Source organism: Barbus barbus, assembly GCF_936440315.1.
Source record: "Barbus barbus genome assembly, chromosome: 27".
In the NCBI taxonomy this organism is placed as follows: Eukaryota; Metazoa; Chordata; class Actinopteri; order Cypriniformes; family Cyprinidae; genus Barbus; species Barbus barbus.
This window is the reverse complement of record NC_136755.1, coordinates 21,670,112-21,684,036: the sequence shown is the minus strand read 5'-3', so window position 1 is coordinate 21,684,036 and position 13,925 is coordinate 21,670,112. Positions and strand designations below refer to the sequence as shown.

The 13,925-nt window shown below is 35.0% G+C and overlaps 1 protein-coding gene across 5 annotated transcripts in view; it reads left to right on the top strand.

Annotated features, from left to right (window-relative positions):
- LOC306847103 (growth factor receptor-bound protein 10-like) overlaps nt 1-13,925 on the top strand; it is an 82,828-nt gene that overhangs the window by 26,879 nt on the left and 42,024 nt on the right. For all 5 annotated transcript variants that reach the window (XM_079380884.1, XM_079380880.1, XM_079380882.1 and 2 more), the window contains 2 exons: nt 6,626-6,872; nt 12,570-12,705. In XM_079380884.1, coding sequence (XP_079237010.1) covers nt 6,661-6,872; nt 12,570-12,705 — 348 coding nt within the window. In that variant the 5' untranslated portion in view covers nt 6,626-6,660. The remainder of the gene's footprint in view (nt 1-6,625; nt 6,873-12,569; nt 12,706-13,925) is intronic.

The window sequence follows — 13,925 nt, the reverse complement described above, 5'->3', positions numbered from 1 at the left end:
TAAAGTGCATTTTTTTTTAACCACTAATTTTATTTATCACGAAACTCATTTGGAACCCTATGATCGCAAAAGCTGAAAGACAGGACCAATCAATCACAGACAGCGTTTGCTGCTGACGCATGGCTCCGTCAAAGTGTTTGTTCAAATAGAGCTGCGTTTCCCAAAAGCATCAGAAGCATATAGATCCTAAGAAACCATTGCCACATTATTACATTACATTAAATATCATTATTACTATATATAAAATTAATTCAGAAAAATGCTTCACGATTTACACACAAATGTGAAGCAGCAATAATAATCAGAAATGTTTCCTGAGCAGCAAATGATATTAGATTTATTTCTGAAGGATTATGTGACACTGAAGACTGGAATAATGATGCTGAAAATTCAGCTTTGATCACAGATGCATTTTAAAATATATATTTTTTTTAATTTTTAAAATTTAATTTTTTTTTAAAATTTAAAAAATATATTTAAAATTGTTTAAATTTTTAAAATTAATTTTAATGGTTATATTTCACAATATTGCTGTTTTTACTGTATTTTTGTTCAAATGTGCAGCCTTGGTGAGCATGAGACTTATTTAAAAAAAATTACAAAATCTTACTAACCCCAAACTTTTGTGTACATGTAATATTTATTTTAAATAGGCTAGTTTGTGTAAGTAAATTTAAACTGTTGTTAAAAGTTCAAATGGATTCTGTTATGTTCTGTAATTGCTGTTAATACATCTGTCAGAAAAAAAATATTCTAAAGTTTCACTTTTAGGAGTACAGCATTCTGGCAGCCTTTTAAAAAAATTAACCATGGTTTTACTACAGTAACCACAGTTTGCCACAGTATTTGTAGTAAAACTGTAGTAACCACAAATTTACCATGGTGGTAATAATAATAATAATAATACATTTTAGTACTTACTATATGTAACACCATGTTTATTTTTCACGAGGTACCCTCAAAGGTAATGAGGTTTTGAGGTTACTGCCCCAGTAAAGGGCTAAAATACAATTTTATATCTAATTTCTGACAGTATAAACAAAAAAAGGCCTGTGAAATGTAAAAAACAAAACATGGCTTTAAAATCTAATATTAAGTGAGTATAATTACTGATTATATTCGTTTAATAATTGAAAAGATCATTTTAGTTTACAGGTATCGGTATTGGTATCAATATCGACGATACTGGGCTTGAAAATATCGGCATCGGATCGAAAATAAAATAAGAGGTATCGCCTATCCCAAGTCAACACATACTGTGATTATATAGTTTTTTTATGTTACTTTGTTAATAGCATGTTCTTTTATATGTAGCATGGTATTACCTTTGAAGTAAAAGTAACCTTACATGGTAATGCCATGGTATATTGTGGAAATGTTTGTGTTTGTTAGTAAGGTGACTTTAAGGAATGTCAAATAGTGAAAAAGAGGAAGGGAGTGTTTGGAAAGACGAGGAAAACTTTAATAGCAAAGCATATTTGGACCATTTAGCACTGAGAGCGGTAAACTGGAAAATGCTCTTTGACAATCAGCAGAGCTTTGATTTAGATCCATTTTTCTAATCAGCTTCTCTGATTGGTCACTTGTTGGTTGTTAAGGTCACTCAGGTGTTGCTAAATTAATATTCGCTAGTTAGCTTAGTTAAAATTGGCATGAAACGCATTCATCTCCCTTCTCCTTTGAGTGCAGTGGATAGGCCTACATCTCAATATCAACAACCAATGAATAAAGTTCCCGCCTTAAATTTTTTCTTTTTTTTCCTTTTTTTTTTTTGTCGTTGGCGCCAATGGTCTCGTGGTTAGTGCGCCAACATACAGCACAACTGTGCTTGCAGGGACCTGAGTTTGAATCCCGGCTCATGGTCTTTTGCCGATCCCGCTCCACTCTTTCTCCACCCATTGCTTTCCTCCTCCTCTATACTGTCCTGTCCAAATTAAGGCATAAAAAAGCCCATAAATCTTTGAAAACATTTTTTTTTGGTAAGCGCTCTGATGTATGTCAAAATGCGCAAGAAAATATCTGTCTCCACTTCTGTTTCATCGCAACTATATATTAGTTAATATTTGTTTGTAGTTGATAAATTAAATGAAAGTGATCGAACAATATTGTTCCTGTATTATTTTCATTATAGTTGTGGTTTGGACTTCTCTCTTCTAATATAATTTAAATGATAAAATTAATTTTTGGTACTGTGAAGGTTACCACTTGAGGTCATGAGGCAAAACCAGATGAGAATCAGTAGGTTAAACATTTCAGTCATCAACCAAGTTTGTGAAAATACACGCCAACTATTGAACCTCTCCAGTTTACTTCATTTAACAGGCATGTACAGTTATTCCAGAGCAATTCCACAAACGACCTGCTGTTCTTCGCACAGAACAGAATGTATTGTGGTGATGTGTTTTCTGTGTGAGCAAGATTGGTGGACTGTTTGGTTTTGGATATGTCACTGAGTAACGTTGTGGGGTCATTGTCTCTAGATGAATTGCTTTGAGTCAGATTAGAGGGATTCAATCAGATCAGGGAACACTGGGAAATGTGACCAAAGCGCTCATTTAATTTGATACTGCCATCTTGTGGCTATTTACTGTTGGCGGCATTCTATATTTAGTGCATTGTTTTAGTAGTTTATGCAAATACTGTTCAAATAAGACCATTAAATATTGATTACTGTCCCAGATCCTTAATCGCTATGCTACCAACCATACTTAAAAGGAAATTAATCAAAACATAAGGGAAAACTAGTAACTAAAGTTTTTGCCTTAACATAAAGTTATATCAATTTCTGAAATTCTGGGACACCACTAAACCCCAATGCATATGGAAAACAAGTGGACATGGTAGTGAATGTTCTGTGGCCGATCTGTCAAAGTGTGTCCAAAGGCTCATCTTAAAATCATCCAGGAAGCCACAGTGAATCCTAAAAAACTCTTCCAAAGAAATGTGGGCTGGGAGAGGAGCAATGTGGAAACCACTGCTAACCAAGAACATAAACCTCTCATCTGCCAAAGAGCACCTGGCTGATCCCCAAGACTTTTGGAAGAATGTTCTGCGAGTCAAAAATGGAACATTTTGGATGACATGCATCCCATTATGTCTGGCTTGAAGCTAAAATGGCATTCCACATTCGAGCCGACAGTTAAACGTGGTGCTGTTAGTGTGAGAATGACGCAACTTGACATGATTGATTTAATGGTTTTGACAATTGATTTAAAGTGCAATTGTGAAATCAAAATAAATAAAGTTCCTAATAAAAATGTATGTGGTGGTGCCATGGTTCAGTGCAACATGACCTTTTATTTTAGAATATATAAGAAATTTACATAACATTGGTATTTTATTTTTTAAATTCATTTTAATGACTTCTTAAATGGTGTTATGTATAGTACACATTACCTTTCCAGAGTTTGGATCTCAAGATTTGGAAAAAAAAATACTGTTCTTAGGTCTCGTAAGTACAGAGCCCCTAAGGGACATTTGCAAAAAAAGACTTTCGTGTGTGCACAAGAAACTATCACGTGCTCACGAGAAACTTTTCACGTACGCAGTTTCCGGTTGCGTCTCTTCTGCCATCTATCAAAGAAAACCAGAGCATGCTCATGAATTAGCCTAATTGAGATTTTGGCCTTCAATACGGAAACATTGTTCCTGTTCTTGCATTTGGACACAGATAAATGATCACTGAACGGCATAAGAATAGCTTTTTCCCTCAGGCTATATTCCACCTGAACAATACATAGCCTAACATCTCAGGACTGTACATCTGTACATAACTTCTCAAAAGTTTTCATCTGTAAAATAGCACATTCATAATTCTTTCTATTTTCTCTATATTTTGTACATAACCTCCTAAAACATCTGCACATTCATAATTCAATTTTATCTATATTTTTATTACCATATAGTTATTTTTTTATTTATTTATTGTCTATTCTATTTGTTATTAACCTTATATTTCATTCTATTAACTTAAATTATATGCATGTCTGCACTCTGTCTGTACTTTCTCCACTGGATGCTCCTGACACCAAGTTGAATTTCTTGTGTTTTTATGTGTAAATACACTTGACAATAAACCTCTTTCTGATTCTGACATTTTAAAACACATTTTGAGGTCTAGAAGCAATTGGTAGTTACAGTATAAAAGCTAAAATTTTGGATTTCGATATGGCAATAGCCTATTGTCCCACATAAAACTTATATGTATATAATCGAAAGTGATTATTTTATTTTTGATCATTATTACTTCAGTTAGGTTTTCAATAACTGCTATTAGTTTAGTTTCTTTTTAGTTTTTTATTTCTTTGACATTTTCTCTTTCTTTCTTTCTTTCTTTCTTTCTTTGCTTAAATGCCTTTATTTTCGTTAAATACAGTTCCTAATACAACATATTTTACTGTTTAAACATTTATAGAAAATTTAAATTAAACTGGTTTAACAAGCAGTTTAGAAGTAAACTGTTTCTATATATATATATATATATATATATATATATATATATATATATATATATATATATATATATATATATATATATATATATATATATATATATATATATATATACCAATCGTGAAATGCCCTGTTAGCACACCTCCCGTCGGGATGACAACGCAAGAAGTAAGTCATTGTAGAGCCCTGGATTTCTGCCCCGGGCCCCGACTTTTTTACGCCTCTAGGGCCGGGCTTCGGGCTAATTTCCACGTCATAGTTCAGACGCGGGCCGGGCCTTGGGACTGTTTTGGGTTTCTCATTATTTTTATATTGTAGACATCCATCGATTAGTGATTTAAAAAAATTGGTAGGCTGGTGGAAACAACACGAGACCGCGCCGCTACTGAGAGCAGCTCGATGGTGTTTAGTGTCCCGCAGCGGCGTGCGCAAGTGACTTCAGCGCAGCTGAATACTTCTGCGTTCAAATGCACGCAATAGGCTAAAGCTTGCTGCAAAACCCCAGCAAACATAACCATGAATGTGTCTGCGGGAAATAGTAAGGAGATATTTGAATTATTTACTAATAGAGTCTGTGTCGCAAGGATGAAGTTGCTGATCCTGGCTCGCCATCTCCTCATTGCGCCTTTAGAGAGAAATGCATCTTTATTGATTATGATACAATTCAGTGTCACTCTACAACAATAATAAAAGAGTTTTTGTTTTAATTTTTTTTTATTTCGTTAAGTAATAATTTAAAGCTTTCTATAGATATATTTATCATGTCTGTGAGGCATGTATTCGTTCAACTTCGGTTCATTTTTGTGAAGCGCTCCAGTTCAAGACGAGACGGCAGAAAGCGCATGTTTGTTTTCTTTGTTTTATAAAAGAACTACCTTTTGTTGGTATTGTGAGTGCACACAAATAAAAGTAGACCCTTCACAGGTCCGAATTATGTATTACTCTTATCAAAAAAAAAAAATGATGGCATAGGCTATTTTAATTTGTTTCCACTGAAAACAATGCAAGTGTTTGCGCTGGTGCCTCAATGTCCTGCAGAGCGCGCTTTAGCTTCCACTCTCCGCACAAACTTAGATATAGGCTAGCGCACATTATTATTATTATAGAGCAGGTTTAACGTTTAAACATTGTTATATACTTGAACTGTTTTAGTATATCTATAGATTTTATTTTAGGCAAGTCATGATGATATGAGAAGGCTAAATTGATCAAACTATCAGCTCATGCCGCTGGCCGCTTGGTCGTTACTTTAAAAAACAAAAACTTATAGGCTATTTAACTAACAACAATTCTCCAAACGTTTTTCTAAATTAACTTAGAAAACTTAAAAAAACAAAACATAATATAATAATTTTGCCATTACACACAAAACTGAACTATTTTTATAGCACTGCCACCTACAGGTGCATTTCGCAACTGCAGCGTATGAAATACCGAATTGAGCAAAATTGATATCGTACCGTTTGAAATATAATGTATACCGGTACTTTTCCAGTACCTGTATATACCGCGCATCCCTTATATATATATATATATATATATATATATATATATATATATATATATATATATATATATATATATATATATATATATATATATATATATATATATATATATATATATATATATATATATATATATATATATATACAATTTTGTGGCTTGTGAATGATCTAGGACTCAATCTTTCTCTTTCCATGCATAACATTTCACTATATATATATTAGTGAAATCTTATAGCAATTTAAAATGGCTGTTTTCTGTTTTAGTCTATAATATCCTACAGAAAGCATTCTAATATGTTCAGTTTGATAAGGATGATTAATTTAATGCAATCTTGCCAAATAAAATGATTTAAAAAGAAAAAACTTTCCCTAAACTTTTAAATGGGAGAGTATGGACATCATTTCTTTTACATTTTTCATAATTGAAATTTTTGTTTATTAAAAAGATTCTTCTGCTTGACAAATGATAGTATAAATATTACACACAGTGTCTCAGTTAGTATGCATAATAATCAATGATTAATTACAGCATTCTATTGTATGTGAATTGAGTGTATTTCTGAGGCTACTGTTAGCATTGTGGCTTCTGCTGAAACAATTTTGTGGCTTGTGAATGATCTAGGACTCAATCTTTCTCTTTCCATGCATGTTTTGTTTTGCTTCAGAGGATGATGTAGATCTGGAGGCCCTGGTGAATGACATGGCCTCTCTTTCTTCCTATGAGAGCATCTATGCAACCTGTGGGACCCGGCATTCGGACTCAACCCCCCTCTTGTACAGCACTGATGGCAGTGGACTCCATGGCAACAGAGTGGCCCCACTGCCACGGGCCCCTGGTAATAAAGGGACTTCCCCCCACTCTCCAGCCCAAAAGCTCCAGCGATCACAGCCAATGCACATACAGGCTGTCAGGTAATGTATATGCATGCATTTAAAGGCCATTCCACACTGAGCGCAATGCGAAAAAGCGAGGCGAATCGTGGACAAATGGTGCTTTCACACCAAGCGTGAACCGATTGTTCGCTTTCTGCTAATTCACTCCTGCACACTAGGTGGCGCCAACCAACAATGCAGTTTTCCTCAGATATGCAACTCATATATGGATTTAACATCTAAAGTAAGAAACAAAGTTTGGTTCTACAGCAGAAACACAAACTATCTATAATGCATGATCACAAGATTCAGTGGAGAATTATTAGAAATTTTATTCTGTATAAAGAACATGTGAGAATCATTTTATTTCTCAAATGCCAACGATAACAAGAGTATGCGGGATACTCTTCTTTAGTGTTTGTTTACACTGGTTTTCGAAACCGCCACCATTCTCAACCTTTTGTTCAACAGCAGCTGCTCCGGTCACGTGATCCTAGCTCAAATCTTTTCGGACGGCCTGTGTTTTCAGACTGGTGCAAAAAACAACAAAAAACATTCGCATTTTTGGTGTGTGAATGTTCGCGGTCTATGTGGAAGCATCCATAGGAATCTGTTGTTTTATTCCAGCACGTCATCACGTCCGATATTCGTTTTGCTTTTTCATGCTCCGTGTGGAAGGGCCTTAAGTATGTGTTTTTAACTGTAATGAAAATATAACAACATCAGTGGAATTATGATTTCCAGACTTAGAAAATCAAGCAAATTTTGAATGTGAATTTTTCTACGTTACCTTAAGAAACAATGAAGTATCAAAAATATAGAAATATTGTGAAATATTACAGTTTAAATGTTTTCTGTTTTAATATATTTAAAAATTTGCCAAATTTTCAGCATCATTCCTCCAGTCTTCAATGTCATGTGATTCTTCAAAAATCATTCTAATATGCTAAATTGGTACTTGTGAAACATTTCTTCTTTTCAATGTTGAAAATAGTTGTGGTGCTTAATATTTCACGATTTTTTGTTATAAAAAGTTCAAAAGAGCAGCATTTAATTTAAATACATTTTAATTAGTACATGTAAAATTCTTCACTGTCACATATGATAAATTTAATGCAATTGAAACCTTGATGAATAAAAGTATTAATTTATACAATAAAATATGACTAACTACAAACATTAAAGTAGTGTAGTTGTGCTGAGATATGACCTAATATTTAGTAACTTCATCAATTATTATGAAGTTATATTAATTGAAAATGATTTGGTCAAAAGGTGTTGAAACCCTGCTTGTATCACACATTGCAATTATCAAGTCATTTATTATATCTAGTGCTGTGAATTTATTTTTGTGTGATTTAATAATAATAATAATAACTACAGTTAATTATTCATTAAAGTATTCATTAAATGACTTAAAATAAATTATTATAATAATATATGAAATAATATATATTCCTTCTTTATTTATTTTTAATGTTACCTATTTATCATTGGGTTGATCTGGATCTAAGAAACCATATTCATACTCATTTTAAAGCTACATTTTAAAGTCATCTTTCTGTTCATAGCTATAATCTATTCTCTCCCCAGAATCCTCTCAGACTGCTTGTTCTAATCAGCTCTTTTACACCTCACCTTTCTGCAGGGCTTCTGTATCGTTTGCTGTCTTTCATCCGCTCTTCTCTGATCTCCATGACAGCAGGGTGTAGTTTCACACGCATACACACACCGAGATGGGTTCACTCAAAGGTTCCCGTCTCTACACACTCACACAGACACACAGTCTTCTTTCGTTCTGACTCGGCCATGAACCCTGAACGGCCCACCCCCTGCTACGGTTCGGATTTTTAAAATTCTCTCAGTTATTCCCTCAGTTATTATGGTTGCTCCAACTGTGCTTAGGCAGTCATGTATTATTCCTGGTCTTATTGATGTAGATCAAAGACCCGAAGACGAGTTTAGCATCTGCAGTCTATGTATCTGTCTGCTGAACTCTGCCGAACACTACGAGAGTTCATGAACCGGTTCTCGGTTGGCTAAGTAGGTTTCAAATCTCTCGGTTTCATTCATATATTCTGTAGTAGAATCCGTAATGTGGCGTTGAGAATTTCACATGGATTCTTTTGATTTATTTTTCAGTAGCCCATCGCATTACGCTAAAGTTTTCAGGGAACTTTTTACGATACAAATCATTGCAAAGCAGCTCTACAGGAAATTAAGTTTCCACAATATACTTATATATTGCAGAACCTTAATATATTTAACTTATGGCAAAATTTGGTAATTCTGTATGTTGTCTGAGCATCCTCTGAGGGGTTGGCATCATCTTTTCTCAGGTGTTCGGTCATCTCAGATCATTTAAGGGTTGGATCCAGACTGAAGCTTCTGTAATTCCTAGTTACCACGGGATGTTAATCCTGTGGCAGAAACAGAGAAACAAATAGAGACATAATTAGCGTAGCTGCTGTTCCATCTAAGCAAAAATTATTTGTTCAACCCAAGCTAAAGAATAATAATAATGTACATTTGATCAGATATAACTGCAGTACAAGATTATAAGATGCATTATGTGAATGCTTGGCTAAAGAGATGTGTCTTTAATCTAGATTTAAACAGAGAAAGTGTATCTGAACACCGAACGTTATCAGGAAGGCTATTCCAGAGTTTGGTAGCCAAATGTGAAAAAGCTCTACCTCCTTTAGTGGACTTTGCTATCCTAGGCACTACCAAAAGTCCAGAGTTTTGCGTCCTTAGGGAGCGGGTTGGATTGTAGCGTGGTAGAAGATGAGTTAGGTACGCAGGAGCTAAACCATTTAGGGCCTTATAGGCAAGTAATAATATTTTGTAAATGATACGGAACTGAATAGGTAGCCAGTGCAGAGACTGTAAAATTGGGGTAATATGATCATATTTTCTTGACCTGGTAAGAACTCTAGCCGCTGCATTTTGGACTATCTGTAGCTTGTTTATTGAAGATGCAGGACAACCACCTAGCAGTGCATTACAATAGTCCAGTCTAGAGGTCATGAATGCATGAACTAGCTTTTCTGCATCAGAAACAGGTAGCATGTTTCGAAGCTTGGCAATGTTTCTAAGATGGAAGAATGCTGTTTTTGTAACATGGGAAATATGATTTTCAAAGGACAAATTGCTGTCTAATATAACAACCAGATTTTTGACTTTAGAGGACGTAACAGTACATCCGTCTAGTTGCAAATTGTAATCCAAGAGAATTTGTGTACTGTTTTTTGGTCCAATAAGTAATATATCTGTCTTATCTGAATTGAATAGGAGGAAATTATTGGTCATCCAATCTTTTACATTTTTTACACAATCTATTAGTTTAGTTTAGAAATTTCATCTGGTCTTGTTGACATATATAGAGTATCATCAGCATAACAATGAAAACTAATCCCGTATTTTCTAATAATATTACCAAGGGGCAACATGTATATTGAAAATAGCAGAGGACCTAGGACAGATCCTTGTGGTACACCATACTTTACTGGTGATAATTGAGATGACTCCCCATTTAAATGAACAAAGTGGTAGCGATCGGATAGGTAGGATCTAAACAATCTTAAAGCCTGCCCTTGAATACCAGTATAGTTTTGTAATCAATCTATGAGTATGTCATGGTCTATAGTGTCGAACACAGCACTACGATCAAGTAATACTAGCAATGAGATGCAGCCTTGATCTGAAGCAAGAAGCAAGTCATTTGTAATTTTAACAAGTGCAGGCTCTGTGCTATGGTGAGGCCTGAAACCTGACTGAAATTCTTCATAGAGATAATTTTTTTGTAAGAATGAGCACAATTGAGCAGACACAACTTTTTCTAAAATTTTAGACATAAACGGAAGATTTGAAATGGGTCTATAATTTGCCAGTTCATTAGAATCTAGTTGTGGTTTCTTAATAAGAGGCTTAATAACCGTCAGCTTGAATGGTTTTGGGACGTGACCTAAAGATAACGAGTTAATAATATTGAGAAGCGGTTCTTCTGCTACAGGTAACAACTCTTTCAGTAGTTTAGTGGGTACAGGATCTAATAAACATGTTGTTGGTTTAGATTCACTGATAAGTTTATTTAGCTCTTCCTGTCCTATAGTTTTAAAGCACTGCAGATTTTCTTTGGGTGCGATGAATGAAGCTGAAATACTAGACGCTGTAGAATATGCATTTGTTATTGTATTTCTGATGTTATCTATTTTATCAGTAAAGAAATTCATAAAGTCATTACTATTAAACTGTGAGGGAATATTTAGATTGGGCGGTGTCTGTTTATTTGTTAATCTAGCCACTGTGCTAAATAAGAACCTTGGATTGTTTTGGTTATCATCTATGAGTTTGCGGATATGCTCTGCCCTGGCAGCTTTTATAGCCTGTCTATAGCTGGACATACTGTTTTTCCACGCAGTTCTAAAAACTTCCAAGTTAGTTTTTCTCCATTTGCGCTCAAGATTACGAGTTTCTTTCTTGAGAGAATGGGTATAACTGTTGTACCATGGCGCAGTACGTTTTTCTCTAACCTTTTTCAATTTGAGGGGGGCAACAGCTTCTAATGTATTAGAGAAGATAGTGCCCATGTTGCTAGTCATTTCGTCTAGTTCATGTGTATTTATGGGTACACAGAGCAGTTGAGATAAATCAGGGAGGTTATTTGTGAATCTGTCTTTGGTGGCTGGAACAATAGTTCTGCCCGGACGATAACGCAGAGCCATATAATTAATATCAGTAATACGCAGCATGCACGATACAAGGAAATGATCAGTAACATCATCACTATATCTATATCGGTAAGATCAATTCCATGCGATATAATTAAAATAGCATATGATTAAAAGGATGAGTGGGCCTGGTGACGTTTTGCTTGACTCCAAAAGAGTTTATTAGGTCAGTAAACGCAAGTCCTAACGCATCATTTGTATTATCAACGTGAATGTTAAAATCTCCAACAATTAGCACTTCATCAACATTAACCATACACAGTAGCCAGAGCAAGAGATAGGAGAGATTTCTTTTGCATACCTAACAGTGTAACATTAAGCAGAAGTATTTAGAATGCGTTAAACCTCCTGTATCCTGTTTTCTGAGTAACATTGAGAATATCACTATATATTGTTTCACACCGCTGCCACGACCAGTCTGACGGGGCTCATGTTTATAACAGTAGCTTGGTGGAGTAGACTCATTTAGACCAAAATATTCATTTGGTTTAAGCCAGGTTTCAGTCAGGCAGAGTACATCAAAATTATTATCTGTGATCATTTCATTTACAATAACTGCTTTGGGTGCGAGTGATCTAATGTTTAGGAGCCCAAGCTTTAAAAATTGTTTTTGTTTTGTTTTTCTGGTTTAAACACGATCAGATTTTTTCTAGATCCTGCATTAAATTTATATTTTGGGGAACAGACACAGTCTGTATAGATTGGACAACGTAAGTACTTCTATCATTTAAGTGGGTAGAACAAAAGTCATCATAGTAGTTATTTGAGAATTGGCTTACTAGTCAGATGGAACTTAGCGTAGAATACTGCATGGCTAACTAACCAATGAGATCTTAATGAAACGAGGAGAAACTAACAAGGCGGTTCGGTTAGATGTTGTAGCACTAAGTGTTTTAGTATTAGGAACGGTATGTATTTTTGAATAATTTTAAAGGTGAGTTCAGTACAAAAGTACAAGTACAACCTCTTTTTTTTTCTTGCCTCTTTGTGTCTCACCTTGTAGGCGACTTCAGGAAGAAGAGTTGCAAGTTCGTCCAGCATCTTTGCCTGCAATTCCGAACCCATTCCCTGAGCTCTGCAGCCCCTCGGGATCTCCTGTGCTGAGCCCTGGATCTCTGCCACAGCCATCGGAGCCACATGTAAGAGCTGAAAACAGACACTGCTCTCTGAGCCCTGAAGCTATTATCCATCAGACACGCATGAGACGTTACCTGAGTGATTTATTGCAGGTATGAGACTTGTATGTCTGGCATCCTAGTCTGTTCTCATGTATGTTTGTACGAGAAACCATCAAAGTTAAGAGAAGCTGAAATGATTGGAGATTCTTTGACATTTAAATGTTGTTTCTATGGCATTTGTCTGTCTCTGCAACTAAAAACTAGTCTTGCCCTACCTTGCATTATGGATGCCAGTGGCACATTGGTTATTTCAAAACCTAATGTGCTAAGATATCTTGTATTTTCAAGTCATGAAGATGAGAGAAATCTAAGTTATAAGCACTTTTGTTTCACTTAAAGTAGCCTATAAAGTCATTGATAACAAATGACCAATCAAATCAAAGAAAGCAGGCATATGGCACTCAGCTTCACCAAATCAAAGTGCTAATGGACCCTTTTCACATTCCCGGTAGTCATCATAGTTGGGTAAACTTATATAGTGGTGAACGGAAACTACAAGAAATAATTTTTTGGGGTCTCATTTGCCCCAGTATAGCAAAAGAAAAAAAATCAAAGATAGCATAGAGATTATATTGGTCAAAAGAGAGAAATATGTCAAATGTGCCATTAATCTTTCAGCCTTTGTATTAGAAAAAATCAAAACAGTGAACGTGCATATTTTAAAATAAAATAAAAGTTATTTGCATATAGTTCAAATGCATTACTTTACTATAGATTCTGGTTCTTTTACTACTGCCTTTCATTTTTATTTATTTAATTTAAAACATTTTGTGACTGCATTTGCGTTCAAATCCCCCCAAAAATAGCCAAATTCGAGACCCGTGCTGGCAAAATGAGTCGGAATGTGCACAGGCTAATTTTGAGCAAGTGAAAAATTTGGGTTTTAATCGAATTTGAGTTTTTCATAAAAATTTGTTCATTGAGCCCTCGTTTAGCGATCCCAAATGCCCCAAATAGTAATCAAGCATCTAAAATTGTCTTTATTTGAACGTTTTCTTAGGGAAGTGTCTTCTTGCGCTGACTGACATCCCAAGAGCCCACATAAAAGGTGCTTTCGCCAGCGAGCGATCCTGATAAATATTCACACATACACAGAATTACAGTATTTAAATATTCACACAAACATAATCGGTCATGTCTTAAGTGGACGTTTGGGGAACCTTTGGGGGAAAAACATCAGA